General features: G+C 41.0%; 1 protein-coding gene across 1 annotated transcript in view; it reads left to right on the top strand.

Moving 5' to 3' along the window:
• SLC9A4 (solute carrier family 9 member A4) overlaps positions 1-15,031 on the top strand; it is a 36,734-nt gene extending 21,703 nt beyond the window's left edge. The window contains exons 8-12 of the mRNA XM_061988485.1: positions 1,863-2,024; positions 7,950-8,046; positions 10,034-10,165; positions 10,774-10,861; positions 14,730-15,031. Of these exons, the coding sequence (XP_061844469.1) occupies positions 1,863-2,024; positions 7,950-8,046; positions 10,034-10,165; positions 10,774-10,861; positions 14,730-15,031 (781 nt within the window). The remainder of the gene's footprint in view (positions 1-1,862; positions 2,025-7,949; positions 8,047-10,033; positions 10,166-10,773; positions 10,862-14,729) is intronic.
• Positions 15,032-16,116: the final 1,085 nt, after the last annotated feature.

Genomic DNA, 16,116 nt, shown 5'->3' with positions numbered 1-16,116 from the left:
GAGACCTGGGAGTCCTGATTGATAATAAACTAAACATGAGCCAGCAATGTGCCCTTGTGGCCAAGAAAGCTAATGCCATCCTGGGATGCATCAAGAAGAGTGTGGCCAGTAGGTCAAGAGAGGTTCTTCTCCCTCTCTACTCTGCCCTGATGAGGCCTCATCTGGAGTACTGTGTCCAGTTCTGGGCTTCTCAACTCAAGAGGGACAGGGAAGTGCTGGAGAGAGGCCAGCACAGGGCCACCAAGATGATCAGGGGACTGGAGCATCTTTCATATGAGGAAAGGCTACAGGAACTGGGGCTGTTTAGTCTGGAGAGGAGGAGATTGAGGGGAAATCTTATTAACATTTACAAATGTCTAAAGGGTGGGTGTCAGGAGGTTGGGACATCCCTTTTTTCTATAGTAGCTATCAACAGGACAAGGGGTAATGGGTTAAAGCTGGAACACAAAAAGTTCCACTTAAATGTGAGGGGTTGTGGAGTCTCCTTCCTTGGAGGTCTTCAAGACCCACCTGGACATGTTCCTATGTGACTGGATCTAGGTGAACCTGCTTCTGCAGGTGGGTTGGACTAGATGATCCCTAAAGGTCCTTTTCAACCCCTACCATTCTATGATTCTATGATTCTATGATCTAGGGCATATACCTAGTCCAAGGACCTAAAATGTCCTCATCTCTCACAGTACAGACACAGCTTTAGGATCTCCATTGCAACCACACCACTGCCAGTGCAATCCATCAGCTAAACAAATCCCTCCTGGTGTAGTAATTCCATTGAAACAATTGCATTTCCACATATCAGTGGAAATCACATCTACCCAATAGCTATGAAAAGAGAATTTTGTCCAAAGTACTACAAATACAGTGTTTCTATTTAGGGGCAGATTCAAACAACACACTGTATATGAAAACATTCAATGTAAGAAGATTATTTGAACAAGTACTTCCTAGACTGATCTTTGCAACTTTAAAGATATTTAGCATAAGTATATCAGAATTAATCACCTAACTGATGACACTCGAGGAAGCTTTCTTTTACATAGAAAAACACAAACAGCTCTAATCCCAGTGGAAACATCTGTGTAGCTATCTCTGTATAAAACCCAACCGTTGTTAAGGAAAAATGGACAAACTCTGTAGTGCTATTCCGAGCATTGTGGAGCATGTTACCTTGCCGTGGTGCTGTTCCATTTGAAACATATCCACTGTTGTTCTGCTAAATGTCTGCCTGAAAGCATATACCTGTTCCAAAGTTAGCACACACATATTGACATTCAAATTATGCCACACATTAGCAATATTTTACAATCTGCAGCATTTGAGCACATGGTATTTTGCGGTCCATTCAATTTCTCTGTTATTCAGAATACAAAGAAAGGCATTTTCTCTCCTCTAATTGTCAGGATTCAGAATTATCAGCAACATAATGAGCCCAAACTACAGTAACTGCTGGGCCATTTAGAGCCTCATTGGTAGCTGGCTGAATAGGCCAGGATTACTGTAAGAGCAGCTGCTGCTGTTATGCCCTACTAGAATACAACATTTGTACAAAAGCGTGGAGACTGGCCATATTCTTTTCTGACAAATGCGGTGGTGTTATATACAAACACACACACAGCCCTCTTTTTTGCTCTGATTGCAGCTTGTTTTCTTCTTTTGTCTGGTGGGCTTTGCAATCTCTTTGGACCAGTAGACCATGCCAACTGTTCCCCTAAAGGTCTCCGCTCACTTGGCCTTCAGGAGTCCACAGGTGTCTCCAATTTGGATTCAGTTTCCAGCTCTGAATTATATATGTGTGCATTTGAATGAAGATCAACTTGTACTATAGAAACAAAAAGACACTTCTTTTTCTTACACTCCTGCAGATTTAAGAAGTTCGACAATAAGTATTTGAAGAAAATCTTGATTCGGGAACACCAGCCCAAATCCAGCATTGTGTCATTGTACAAAAAGATGGAGATAAAACTGGCCATTGAGATGGCTGAGAGTGGGATGAAAATGTCAAAATCATCTACAACTTCTTTACAGTGAGTACTGACTTCCTGACTCTTTGCAAAAGAGTAGGGGCAGGAAGAAAGGGAACAAAAATGAGAAAAGGGGTTTTATGACATATAAAAATGTAATTTTAAAAAGACAGTTATGAAAAACAAGTTGCTGACTTGTGCTGGCAATTTGGTGCTCATAATATTTGCACTTTGGCTCTTTGTTCACAGAATGAAAATTAAAACCAGGAACATTTTCCCTGTTTCTCTTCAATGACGTGCAGTTATGAAGAGGAATCATGAGCTAGGTGTAGAGGCCACTCTGTCTGCTTTAAATCACAGCAATGGTTCAAAGTGGCCATACTCATCACTTAGCTGGCTAGTGAATTTTGTTTATCACTGTTGGATACTGAGAGACCTGCAGAAGAATTTAGGGCACAGTTCACAGCTCTATTATCCCAATCACATTTTTTTTGCTCAGTCAGATTTCCTTGTAGCACTTGCAATTTTTTGCTGCTGCTTCAGTTTGCAGTCCTGCAATTTTGGCTTTTTTATTTTTTTGGGGGGCCATATTTTAATGCTTCTGTACCAAATGTATCCAGTTAAACATTGAGAGCATCCCTGTGGAGAAGGACTTTGGGGTACATGTGGATGAAAAGCTGGACATGAGGTGGTAATATGCACTCACAGCCCAGAAAGCCAATCCTATCCTGGGCTGCATCAAAAGAAATATGGCCAGTAGGTTGAGGGAGGTGATTCCACCCCTCTAGTTTGCTTTTGAATATGGCATTCAACTCTAGCATCCTCAGTAAAGACATGGACCTGGGTCCAGAGGAGGTACACAAAAGTCATCAGAGGGATGGAACACCTCTCCTATGAAGAAAGGCTGAGAGAGCTGGGGTTGAGCCTGGAGAAATCTTGGGGAGACATTTAGTATTTAAAGAGAACTTATAGGAAAGATGGGGAAAACCTTTCCAATAGGCCCTGTAACAATAGAAATAGTAGTTTTAAAGTAAAAGAGGATAGGTTCAGACTAGAAATAAGGAAGAATTTTTTTACAGTGAGACTGATGAAACACAGGAACAGAGTGCCCAGAGAAGTTGCAGATGCCCCATTCCAGGAAACATTCAAAGTCAGACTAGAGTGGGCTCTGAGCAACCTGATCTGGTTGAAGATGTCACTGCTCATTGCACAGGGATTGGACTAGATGACATTTAAAAGTTTCCTTCCAACTCAAAACATTCTGTGATTTTATGATTCTGTGAAACAGTAATGCAACTTGGCATCAGACAGATGAGGGGAGAAAACTGGTGGGATCTCCAGAGCCATCATTGAGGGAACTGCTCTCTAGGAGAGAAGTCTAGAAATCTTCACATGTGTTAACTGCTGTACATGTATTTATCCTCAGCTTGCAACCCACTGTCTAGAGTGTGGGTACTACTAGTGACACTTGCCCCCTCAAAATCTTTCCTGCTCCTACTGACTGCTGTTGCTGCCACTGCCTGCTCTCTGCTGCTGCATCCTTCAACTCCTCTCTGTTTTGCAGCAGCCTCTTGCAGGGCCCAGAATATTTTCTTTTTTGAATGATCATCCAAACTGATACCAGAAAGTCTGGTTACCAATTGGACATGAAATTAAAATCTCTCTTGAAACTTTGACTTATTTGTCTCAAGATTCATCTACTTTGTTGAAATGGATGTCAGCATGCAGAGTGAGACCTAGTCCTAGTCTTTCTAAGTCATTCTTTGCTGAATGGATGATATTAAAAAAATTGTGTGTCTGCCAGGCTCCTTTCTGTCTGCTGTATTTCCTTAACTGTTGTGAGCCAAGAGAAAATGTACAAGGTTGGTAGACAATCTAGCAATCAAATGCCATTCCTCTTTCCTTGAGGGAAAAAGAAAATAAGAAAAATTGCCTTAACATAGTTCAAAAATTCTCTCCTGAGTTCAGAATTTAGATTGAAAAATATTCTATAGTAAACAGCTGATATGATGGGGTAATTTTTGCCAGCTCTACTCCAGTTGTAATTGAATTATGTTATTCACCAAACTCTGATGCACAGGTTCTCGTACTCAGACAGCCTTTTGAAAAAATGGAATAACTTCAAAAAGGAGCTTGTGGCTCAAAAACATTCTGATTCTCGAAGACTGTGAAAGTATTCTAAGAAAATATATGTTTTCCCAGGTCTGTTCATGGAGTCTGTGAGTGAGCACTGGAGGAGACAGGATAGTGAGCTAGGTGTCGAATCTTTGGTCTGAGACAATGCATCAGTTATATCTCCATCCTCCTAAGCAAACCTGCTTAAGACGAAAAGGTTTCAAAATATATTTGTAAGTTGTTTGATTGGTATCATAAAGGCAGCTTGTACCTGGCGTCTTCAGTGAGGATACAAAAATCTGGCCATGAGCCAGTGAAGATTTGAAATCAAATTCCAACCTATGGCATATAAAGCAATATTTGCAGTGCCAGAATAGCAAGAAAACTCTCACTAGCTCTTCTGATCAGTTCTGCAGCATTTAGGCACATGAGGGGTAATGCTGTACAAGAACCAAAGCAGATCTCTGTTTCTGTGAATTAGCATTATTCTCAGAAACTGTGTCCATGCTGGTGTGATCCCTGCAACTGGAGTGGATGTCCGATGTACAGTCCTTCCAGTGTGAAATGAAGACATTTGCCAGTGAATTGCACAACAATGAAGAAATATTCAAATGAAAATCACAGAATCACCAGAATCACAGAATCTTAAGGACTGGTGAATATAAGCCTTACAAATACAGACAGAAACGGCAAAATCAGAGCCAAGTAGATTTTATCAAAACTGTGGTTTTATAGCTGTTTTTTAGAGGAAATATACCCATTAGAGAGAGATAGCTTGATGCTGAACTTACTTAATGTTGGCTTCATATTACTGCAATTACTGGCTTTGGTAAGAGTAAATCTTCAAATGTATCAATACAGTACGGGTCAGAATCAAATGTGTTCTCATTTGTGGCAGTGCAGTCAAGCAAGAGTTGTGCCTGATAAATGTTACTTCCTTCACGGGACTAGTGAAGGTTGGTGGAAAGTTCACAAAGTTTAAAATTTTTTTACATAATATACAAAAAATAATCACACAAGATGTGTGGAAGGCACTTTATTTCCTCCATGTATCAATTATCTCCATGTCTGAACAAGAAAGAAATACTGGCAAGTTACTCATTACAGAGAGATGGTTTTCATGGCTGATTATAATTTCAGTATTTTCTTCACAAATATATCTCCTGTGTTGTGCTTTGTTCTACTACGTTGGAAGTTTCAATAAAAACAAAGAAGCAGTTTCAGTAAGGATTGCTTTATGGGTTTAGTAGCATACCAGATTTGTTAGTTTGTTTTTTTAAGTTATTTTTTTAATGTGTTATGTATTGCAGGATGTAAAAGCAATCTGTTCCTTATTAGCATACCTGTGTATTGTTATCGGTTGGGTTGGTTAATATCTAATCCCATTAAAATAATACACATTTTTTATTTGTGTTCCAGAGCAGGACAGTCTATCTTCCCACTGTTTGTTCTCTTGCTATCCCAGCTCAGACGAAACTCAGAGAATTTTATTTATTCTGTTTAAGTGAGTCCCTTTAAGACCAAAATGTTAAGCCTTTAAATGATCTAGGACTAGCTACTTCTGTGCTGTTATGTGGAGGGAGGTCAGATATGCAAATGGAAAATTGAAGAGACGATCTGATGTCTTCCCAGTGGAGTTCTACTTTCCCCTATTTAGCTGCTTTCCCCTATTTATTCACAAGTGTAAGGTATAAAGACCCTGTGGAGACACTCAGTGAAGTGCAGACCAGACGGACTTCCCTATGATGTGAAAGTCACTTGGATCAGCTATGGCAGTTTGGCTTGCATTACACAAATGAGTCATGTCTGAGTCCTATAGACCACTACTTTTTGACAGACTAAATTGGCATTAATCCTCAGGGGTTGTGTTCTCTTTCCGAGAGTCTCTGTCCTGACCAAAGGGACAGCAGCTAGGGGCTGCTGACAGCAAAGACACTGCTTTCCTTGCTGTGGAAAATAACATACATGGGCTGTCCCACAGCCTGTGACACACCAGACCTAGTATAGAATTAAGATACATTACATCTAAACCTGGAAACTTGGTGGTATCCCTGGATCCTCTAGATGTTATCCTTGAGAACATAAAGCAAGTGAAAAACCAACCATCAGTCCTGGAGTTCGTGGTGTTGATGCTCTACTTGTAAAAACCTAGCTTTTTGGCTGAGAATTGTCAGTTAAACTCTTGTTGAGAAGGATTTATCAGGGCCAGAATAAGATTTCTGATCAAATCCAGAATCAATCTATCACTCTGACACTCTGGCTTTCCATTAGCTGAGTGATATGCTCACGGGTTTCTCATGACTCAGTGAGATCATTAACCTGTTGGTTACTCCAGCCCTTCCTCTAACACTACACTTTACCTTATTGTCAGTTTCTTTTTTACTTCATGAAAAATCTCAATTTTGACCTGATACAGAATAAAATCACATTCTGAAACCTTGAAATATCTAAAGAATTAATTTTTAGATTTCAGGAACTTTGGATAGCGTGAAGTGGATTCCAGGGACAGGGATACTGTGCAGTGCCTACTTGATAGTAAGAGACAGTAAAATGTGGAATCCAGGTAATTTATGATAGTCCTACAAGTTTTCAAGATATTCCTGATAGATTATAGCCCAAAACAGTGGTAATCTTGTTAAACTAGCTGTAATCACAAATTCCAACTTTTTCCCTATGTTTACAGTATAATCTCAGTTTAGCTCAAATCTATCTTCCTTTGCCATTAAAAGTTTAAAATTTATCTGAAAGTTTTAAAATTTATTTTGAAAAAGTTTTAAATTTATTTTTACACACAGCTTTGGTAATTGATAATAATCCATTCTTGAACTGAAATCTCCTTCCTTGGAGGTCTTCAAGACCCGCCTGGACATGTTCCTATGCAACCGGATCTAGGTGAACTTGCTTCTGTGGGGGGGTTGGACTAGATGATCCCTAAAGGTCCCTTCCAACCCCTACCATTCTATGATTCTATGAATTTACAGACACTACTTTTAGGATATTATTTAACTGGGAGAATAAAATTTGCAATTACTTCTTCTTGTTTATTTTCAATAAAAAGAGTCACGGAAGCAAAACGGAGAAAGGAAAAAAACCAGAAACAACAAGATGAACTCAGACTGATTCATCTTGGATGATCACTATCTGTCTCCCTTTCTTTCCTTGGGAATTCAGCCTAACACTGACTCTCACACAGACTGACCGATTTAGCAAAACCAGTTAACATTTCACAGCAGCTCTCCTCCATTGTTTTGCTGGTGAAAAAAACAGGCAACTACAAGTGTCCCTGTGAGCTTCTTGTCACAGTTTGTTAAAAATACGAAGATGATTATCTTTTAGGTAGGTCTTTCATTTTAAATGGAGAAGCAGGCTCAGTAGCAAGGAAAGCATATACGTTCTCATCACGGGGCAGGTTTCTCAGACTCTTTAGTTGTCATGTGCTATAGCTCTTAAGGATATGCTGCACTTAATCAAAGGAGTGAAAAAAAGTAGGGCAGCAAGGACCAGACTACTAGACCACACTGAAGAATGTAATGACAGATGAGGAAACCTGCAGTTTCTTGCTGAATGTATAGCTGGCTGTTGCCCAGTCTAATGCTTGAATACAAACATCCTTTTGAAGCTTTGAGAAAGGAGAGTTTCTTCCGTCAGTTGCATGAGGGCCTAGGGTTCATTCTGACTATGCAGTATATTGTTAAAACTTGAAAAAGAGCTGACATTTTTTATTCAGCTTTGGATGTTTTTGTGGCGTCACTGATCACAGTAAATTTTTCATAACCTTCTGTTCTAGTACTAAAATAGACCTTGTATAATTTCATGGGAATAGTAATCAAACAACTTGTTAATATCATATTTAAACTTCTCTTTTATTTACAGGAGCAGTAGAAACCATCAAGTGCATAGACTTTCCCCTGCAGAAGTGAAGTCCATGAGAGATGTCCTGGCACATAATCTATATCAAGTGCGGCAAAGGGTGCGTAAGCTATGTGCCAGTACCACAGTATTTGCAGACTGAAAACTCTTGTTTGCCCTTCTGATATCAAAGCCACACTGGGTGGTAGCACCAGGACCGGCCTTGGGGTCACGTTGGTTGGAGATGTGGGCCCAGAGCCTGCAGCTGCTCTGACCAGCAAGCGTCATGTGAAGGAGAAAGCAGGGACGGAGCCTTGGGGCTTACTCCTGGGTGGAAAAAGGAAAGCAATTTTTTTTCTATCAGCTTTTCATTTCAGTGTGAAAAGCTAGGAAAATCTGTGACTGTGCAGTAGAGGTCAGGCTTCCCTCACTGCACAGCTACCTGTGACTCAGAAACCACCTTCCCCAAGCTGCCAAAACATCCTCGGGACAGCCTAAGGTCCCAGATTCTCTCACTGGGGATCACAAAGGCTTCTTGGTGGAGGCCAGCTTGCTGAGTAGCCTTCGTGCCACTGCAGTAGTGTGGGGCCGTGGGCCAGGCCCACACTGGGACGATGGCTACCTGGCACTCCAGGGAGGGATACAGGGCTTTGTGGGAAGCAGCAGGCTGGCAGGTCGCCAGCAGCTGTGAAACTCCTTGGTGGAGGTGGGTGGACCAAAGGCGGTAAACATTGCGTAGCTCAAAGTCAGCTGAGAGTCAGGCTGGTAAATCTGGGGTCTGTGTGGGAGCAGCAGTTTACCCTTGTCACAGAAGAAAGGTGGGGGAAGGGGGGAATTTCACCTCCTCTGGAGCCTCACTTGGCACTTGAGTTTTGGTTGAGGTTTTTTTCCTCCCATTTTATGGGGGAGATAATACCTCAGCAGGGATTAGTTTTGCAGAAATTTATACTGATTCTGAGGCAGCCCAGTGTATAGTATCTACTTAATTTGATCTTGGGGCCAGAATACACAACTGAGAGCTTTCCTATAGCAATAAGGGGTAGAAGAAATATTACAGAAACCTTGAAATTATGCAGATAAACGAGGCTAACTTGTGTAACACTAGAAAATACTAGTCTCTGCTCATTTAAATGTGTCATTATTAATATGATATTCATTCCTAATATTGTTTGATTTGCCATGGCCAATTATTCTTATGATATGAATTTCTTATCTTACCAGTGACAATTTGCATATATGGCAGCCTCTTAGATTACTGAAATGAACTCTGTCTCTTCAAAATCAATTACAGTAATGACAATTTGCACCAATCACTTCCTATGTGATATTGAGAACTGTGTACTTTTGGAAATGAAAGATGAGAAGTAAAATAATGCCACTTCTAATATTTTGCTTTCAACTCTGAAGGCCTGGTAATGCTCCAACCAGACCAACTTTACCCTTGCAAGTGAGTCTGAGGTCAGACTGCTTTTTAAGAGTGTTTATAAACTTCAGCAATTTTTTTTGTTTAAGGAAGATTCCCCTTATTTCACGAGATGTATGCAATAAATCAATGAAAAAGCTTGTCCTAAAAGAGTATAGTTTTAGGGCACTATTAAGATGTAGTTTGTCCAAGCATGGAAAGGAAATTTGGCTGTGCATCTCATTCTCTACTTAACATAGTCTTCTGCTCCCGGGCATGTCTGCAACTTACTGCTTGCTCAGTAATATTAGTATCAAGTCTTAGAGGTGGGTTAACCAGCTATCTCTCTTTTGGGATCTGTCTCAGATTTGTAATCATGTGATCAGAAGAGGACTGACAATGGGAAGACAAGTATATTAACAGATTTGTTTAGGTTGGTATACTTCTATGGTACATATTAAGCAGGTCTGCATCTACCGAAAGCAACATCAAAATGTAGCCCCTGAGGTCTGAAACTTACAGCTACATTCATGCTTCCTCTTGTCTCATTCTGCAGCAGCGGGGTTGTTGCGCAGGTACATGTTTCCACATGACACCAAAGAGAGCTTTGGTGAGACAGTGGCCATGCCCCTTGGCTTTGCCATCAACCAGACTGCATAAAGTTATTAATATTGCACACAAAAAGAGAATCTGTCTTCTATTTCAGGCACCGACATACAGCCGACACAACCTGCTTACCAACACAAGTGAGAAACAAGCCCAGGAAATTCTCATCCGTCGGCAGCACAGCCTGAGGCAGAGTTGCAGGAAGGGAAACAGCCTACCTTGGGGTAGACCGGTACTTGTTATGGAAACTATTCTTTATGTGAAAAATGCCTTTGTTTCTCTGTAAATAAGAGACTCCCATTTTTATATACTTTTTTCAATAATTGAAATGGATACTTTCCCCAATGTCCTCACGCAGCACCAAGTACAGCTTTATTTAGCATGTGGATAGCCAAATTTTTGTGTCCAACTTCTATACACTCATCAGAAATCAGCTACTATGGCTGCAAGTAATAAAATGATGTAACTTGAATTGCTTGGCCACGTGCAAAACACAATATAATCACAGCTGTACAAATATGGTGATTCATAAAAGGCTTGAAGCAAAGCCCTTGACACCTTGCACTGACAGCTTGGGCTCTTCAATCAGTAAAAGTAAGATTTGGCTGACCAAACGTAGGCATCGGATAGCATAGATATTTACAGCTGAGATAATCACAATTAAGGAAGGGAAATAAATTCTTGCTGGGTATTTTAATTTTCTTGAGAGTTTTCACTTGAAACAGGAAAGGTGAATCTCAGAACATATTTCTCTCTACTGACTGTTAAAAAAACCCTTGGGCTATTACGTCAGACTCAGACAACCAGAGGCACTCAATAGACTTCTATCTCTATACACAGGCTAACACCGTGAACATACGCTACCTCTCTTTGCCTCAAGGTCCCAGCCAGTCCACCACAAGAAAAGCCAGGCATGTTACTTTTACAGGTAATGAAACTGCTTTACTCTCTTACTCCAGCAGTGAAAAGAACTTGGTCAGTTGCTCAGTGGATTTAACAGTACTAAATGAATACTCCCATGGAACTCTCTGGCCTCTTTAAATGTGCTACACCCTTCTCTCCTATCTTTTTTATCTATGTTGTTTATATGGTCATTATTGCAGTAGTTTCTATCTTGTTCCAGCACCGCCTAGTTTTTTTCTTTTTCTCTCTTGCATAAATATTCCTGTGATCCATGCAGCTTGTCCTGGCCGTGAGGACATCTGTGTAAGGCCAAGAAAGCAAATTATCTGTTCCCTGCAGCTGCACAAACACAATTGCACACAAAAATTGTTAGGAGCTGCTGAATCCATAGCCCAGTTGAGGAAAAGCTGCCCCAGCTCCATGCTCATTGGTGTCCCCAGTAGCAATGCTGAGGAGATATTCCCAACAGGCACCCCACACACCTCATAATTCACTCCACACATACACAAGGAGAGACACAGAGAGCGACATAGGCGGGGCACAATGGTCATGCAAAGGTAACCATCACCAATGGCCTCATCCTGATCCCCTCTCTGGTTGATCAGGTTGATTACCTGTTGGTAGAAAATCTTACATGCATATACGCTATGTGAATTCTCCAGTATTTGGTGGTAGATATATGCTCTACCCAGTAGCTTTCCTGGATTCTCTATCTGCCCATTTGATGGCACTTGGGCACTGAGTCCCTGAGGACACAGCCCCACAGCAGCTGGTAGTGTCTGTCCCCAAACAGCTGGCTGCTTCTCCCCTATTCCTGGTTGGCTCTCTATGAACATTTCTGCAATAATACTGGAATTACTGGATGAAGTTGTTAGGCAGTCTCAGGTTATCATATGCACACAGTAAAACACTGACCCACTCTCACTTACATTATATGTAAGAAGACAAGAGTTTGGACATGGAGCAACATTGAATTGCCCAAGCAGAACTGTGTGACAGAAGACATGGAATTTTGGACACTTGAATGTTGATCATTATCTCCATCTGTATTGACTGCTTTCTGAGTTTCTGTAAATCTGAAAGACATTTGTGTTCCTTAGAGAAACTCATTTTAATTTCCTGCTAAATAAGCTATAGTGACTGAAATCTTTGTATAAAAAATTTGGACAAGAAAGTTTGTTTCCTTTAGGGTATTTTTTTTCCCCCTTCTCTTTCTGTTTTACTGTGAAAGAGATGAAAGCAAGAGATCTGTGCAGGCAAATCATTCCCTTGAAGCTGAGCACTCACACATGTGAGCAGAACAGAAACCCATAGGATTTATTCAGAAGAGAAAATAAAAATTACTCAAGGGTGGGTGTTTTTTGTTTTGTTGGGTATTTTTTCCACACAGCTGACTCTTTTCTGTCCTGTTTTTGGGGACATCATGGTGGAGAGTATGTGTGTTTCTAAAATATTCAAAATTCTTCTACTCAGCAGCCTCACTCCTAAAAGCATTTCAGACACTTTCAAGGGACCAAGTCCTGCTGTAGCAGACAGGTATATTGTTTCTATGGGGACAACAGTAGATCCTGAAGCAATGAATGCAAGTTCTTTCTACTAATAGCTAGGCCTGAATTTGAGCCCTACCTTAGACGTATTGGTCCATCTTCTGACCCCAGCTTAGGTCCATTGCATACCATTCACACCACTTTAAAGGTCTGCAGCCTCAACTCCTCTAATAAACTGTGTCAGGATGAAATGAACTGCACATATGAACTGAGAAGATAAGTACCCAGTATGTTGAAAAATTAGAATGGCAACCTCATATACGCACATAGAATCATAGAATAGTTTCATCTGGAAAAAACCTTTAAGATTACGGAATTCAGCCTTTGTCCCAGCCCTATCAATCACTAGACTATTTCCCTAAGTGAAACATCCAACTGTCTCTTAAACACCTCCAGGGATGGTGACTCCACCACCTCCCTGGGCAGCCCGTTCCAATGCCTGAACACCCTTTCAGTAAAAAAATTCCAGAACCTCACGCCTTTCTGCCTGAACCTCCGCTGGTGCAACTTGAGGCTGTTTCCTCTTGTTCTATTACTTGTTACTAGGGCCAACAGACTGATCCCTGCCTTGCTGCAACTTATTTTCAGGTAGTTGTAGAGAGCAATAAGGTTTGAGGCTTGAGCCTTCTTTGTCTCCCCTGAACCTTTTTTTCTCGAGGCTAAAACAGCCCCAGATCCCTCAGCCATTCCTTATATGAAATGTGCTCCAAACCCTTTACTAGCTTGGTAGCCTGCCTCTGTATCCTCTCCAATACCTCAATGTCCTTCTTGTAGAGAAGGTCCCAAAACTGGACACAGTATTCAAGGTGCAGCCTCACCAAAGCCGAGTACAGGGGAATGATCATCTCCCTGCTCCTGCTGACATCACTGTTCCTCATCCAGGCCAGGATGTCATTGGCCTTCTTGGCCACCTGGGCACACTGCTGGTTTATGTTCAGCCAGCTGTCAACCAACACTGCCAGGTCTCTGTCTGCCTGGCAGCTTTCCAGCCACTTCTCCCCAAGCCTGTAGTGCTGCTGGGGGTTGCTGTGGCCCAAGTGCAGGACCTGGCACTTGGCCTTATTGAAACTCATGGCATTGGCCTTGGCCCAGCCATCCAGCCTATCTAGATCTCTGTAGAGCTTCCCTACCCTCAAGGAGATCAATATGCCTTTACAGAGATGAATGTCACTTCTACCTGTACCTGAAAGTTTCTCTTGGAACAAACATCTTCCAGCCAGCTCGGTTTAACTCTTATATATAACATATACAGTTTAGTAACTGAGGTCAGAAATGACCACAAATAGATCCTTAAACCACCTCTCAGCTCTTTCTACTACTCATACAAATGAATTATTTCTCCAACAGTATATGTGGTTCATAATTTACAGCGGTGACGCTCCCAAAGGGCTAAGTAGAAGCCCTTCAAATATGAGAAAATGTATCCTGTTTTATTCCTTATGGTGTACTATGCCCATATGGTATATGCCCCTATGGCAGTTATTGGCCTATTGCAGGCAGATTTTTATTATATACTTGTGGCAAAGGAAGCTGGTAGGAGCAGGTCTGACACACCCAATGTAATCAAAGCTCCCGAGAGTCAAACTTCTGGTTTCAGGTGAAACTCTTTTCTTCCCAGTTGTTAATCATGGGTGACTGGTAAACTTGATTTTTAACAGCACTGCAGTATTCTCCTTTGTTGCTTTTTTGGCTTCTGTGGGTTTCACAATATTTGTCATGGTACTAGGTATGCTTGTGAAATTTGTAGAAAATGGAAAGCTATATAAAGGAGCACTCTTGCCCTGTGAAGGCATTGAGCAGCTCTTCAAGGCATTAAAAGGCAACTGAATTAATTTCTTGGAGTTTCAGGGTAGAGGCAAGATCAAGAAAATCTTTTAAATATCAAATTTAGGATAAAAAAAAAAATTAGGGTTATTTTTAGTTCTTGACTGTTTTCTTATTCTATAGTAATTATTTAAAAGCCTTCAATTCCAAGGTCTAAAACTATAATGCTATATTGTATTGAACACCCTTTAATCATCCTTGACAATGCCATGGTGTTTCTCTTTTCTAATAGTACAAGAGGAAATAGCTTCAAGTTGCAGCAGAGGAGGTTTATATTGGTCATTAGGAAGAACTTTTTCACCAAGAGGATTATTAGACACTGACACGGGCTGCCCAGAGAGGTGGTGGAGTCTCCATCCCTGGAGATACTTAAAAACTGTGTAGATGAGGTATTGAGGGATGTGGTTTAGTGTTGGGCTTGGCAGTGTGAGGTTAGTGATTGGGCTCAATGGGATTAAAGGTCTTTTCCAACCATAATTATTCTGTGATTCTTCAAAATACGAATTGTCCATTTTCCTTCAGATCATCACAGAGATGGCTCTGATGCTGAGTTCCCAGTAATGTTCAGAACCCAGTCTCGACTACGGCCACTTGAAGCAAAGCACCACCATGAAGAGCTGATTCCAATGGCACACTTGGATAGTCAAGTGAGACAACCCAAACCATCAGGTCAAAGAGGAAATTCAATCAGACAGCATCGTTTCACCAGAGCGCACAGTCTAGCTCTAATGCCAAAGTCTCGATTTGCTCTGGCAGAAGTGGAGGAGTATGACTCAGAGGAAGAGACAGAACCAATGGCACCAGCCAGGCCATTAGACATATGAGGAGCAGAGACAAGCAATGTGTGCATCTCTAGGGCCCTTTGTGCACCGCTCCAGAGAAAATAACAAAGCTCTTACACGAACCAAACCACAATTTTCCTTTTGGGACCAGTGCATTTATTCTCGTATCACTTTCAAGAGCTGTATCAAAGTGCTTAGTGGCTCAGAAAAAGCTCAAATTCTCCTATGTTTATATCAAGCTTGCTTTCCAACAAAATGCTACAGGAAAGAGGGCAACATGATCTTTGTAGACATTTGGACGTGGATTTAAATGACAGAAGTTGAGCACATGCAATGCTATGGGTGGAAGATGATATTACCTTCTTCTGTTCGGTACTATGACCTGCATCCAGAAGAAAGTAACACCAAAAGACATGCTTGGCACATGAGTGCCCAGAGTGACAACTTCAACTTGCTTAGAACTTTTGACCTCAGAGTAGCTGAGATATTCCAGAAAAGAGTTAAAAAAGAGAAAGGCATTTTTTAGGGTACCTAAATGTCACTGAAAATGCCTAAACAAGTCAAAAGGTTTTTTAGTGGACACTTTCAGCACTTGGGAACATCTTGGCATCTCAGGTTTTGGCTCTTCAAAAGTGCTGCAGTGATCCTGCTACGTCAACCAGTTTCAGCATATAGGCATCTATGTGATTCTTAAGAAGGTAAGACTTAGAGATAGCAGTGCCACCGTTATGTTTCTCTTTTTATATTACTAGTAAGTGCTTGTATGTTATGATCTAGAAAAAACTTTTAAGTGTAAGGTATGACTTCACATTTCTTACAGTGGATTTCTAGTTCAGGACAGGTAGCATCTAAACTAACATTTGAGAAATGTCACCAGAGGAAAAAAATAAACCCCTTTTTTCCACTTTTCTCATGTTTGCAGCTTTTATGTTTAACGGGTTGTACTGGATTATCTGTAGGGAAATTGTACAAAGCTTTATGAAACTTAAGTTCTGTTTATGTTTCCTCTTTGTGCCAAAGGAATTAGACAGCTTCCTTTTATGAAAGCATTGACATGCTATTAAAAAAGGGTAGGGTTTGGCTCTTGTACTGATACTGAATGAGCAATGAGATACAGTTCTGCACCC

This window comes from Colius striatus, chromosome 1, assembly GCF_028858725.1.
Source record: "Colius striatus isolate bColStr4 chromosome 1, bColStr4.1.hap1, whole genome shotgun sequence".
NCBI lineage: Eukaryota > Metazoa > Chordata > Aves > Coliiformes > Coliidae > Colius > Colius striatus.
Note: the sequence above shows the minus strand (reverse complement) of the source record. Positions and strands in the feature narration are given on the sequence as shown.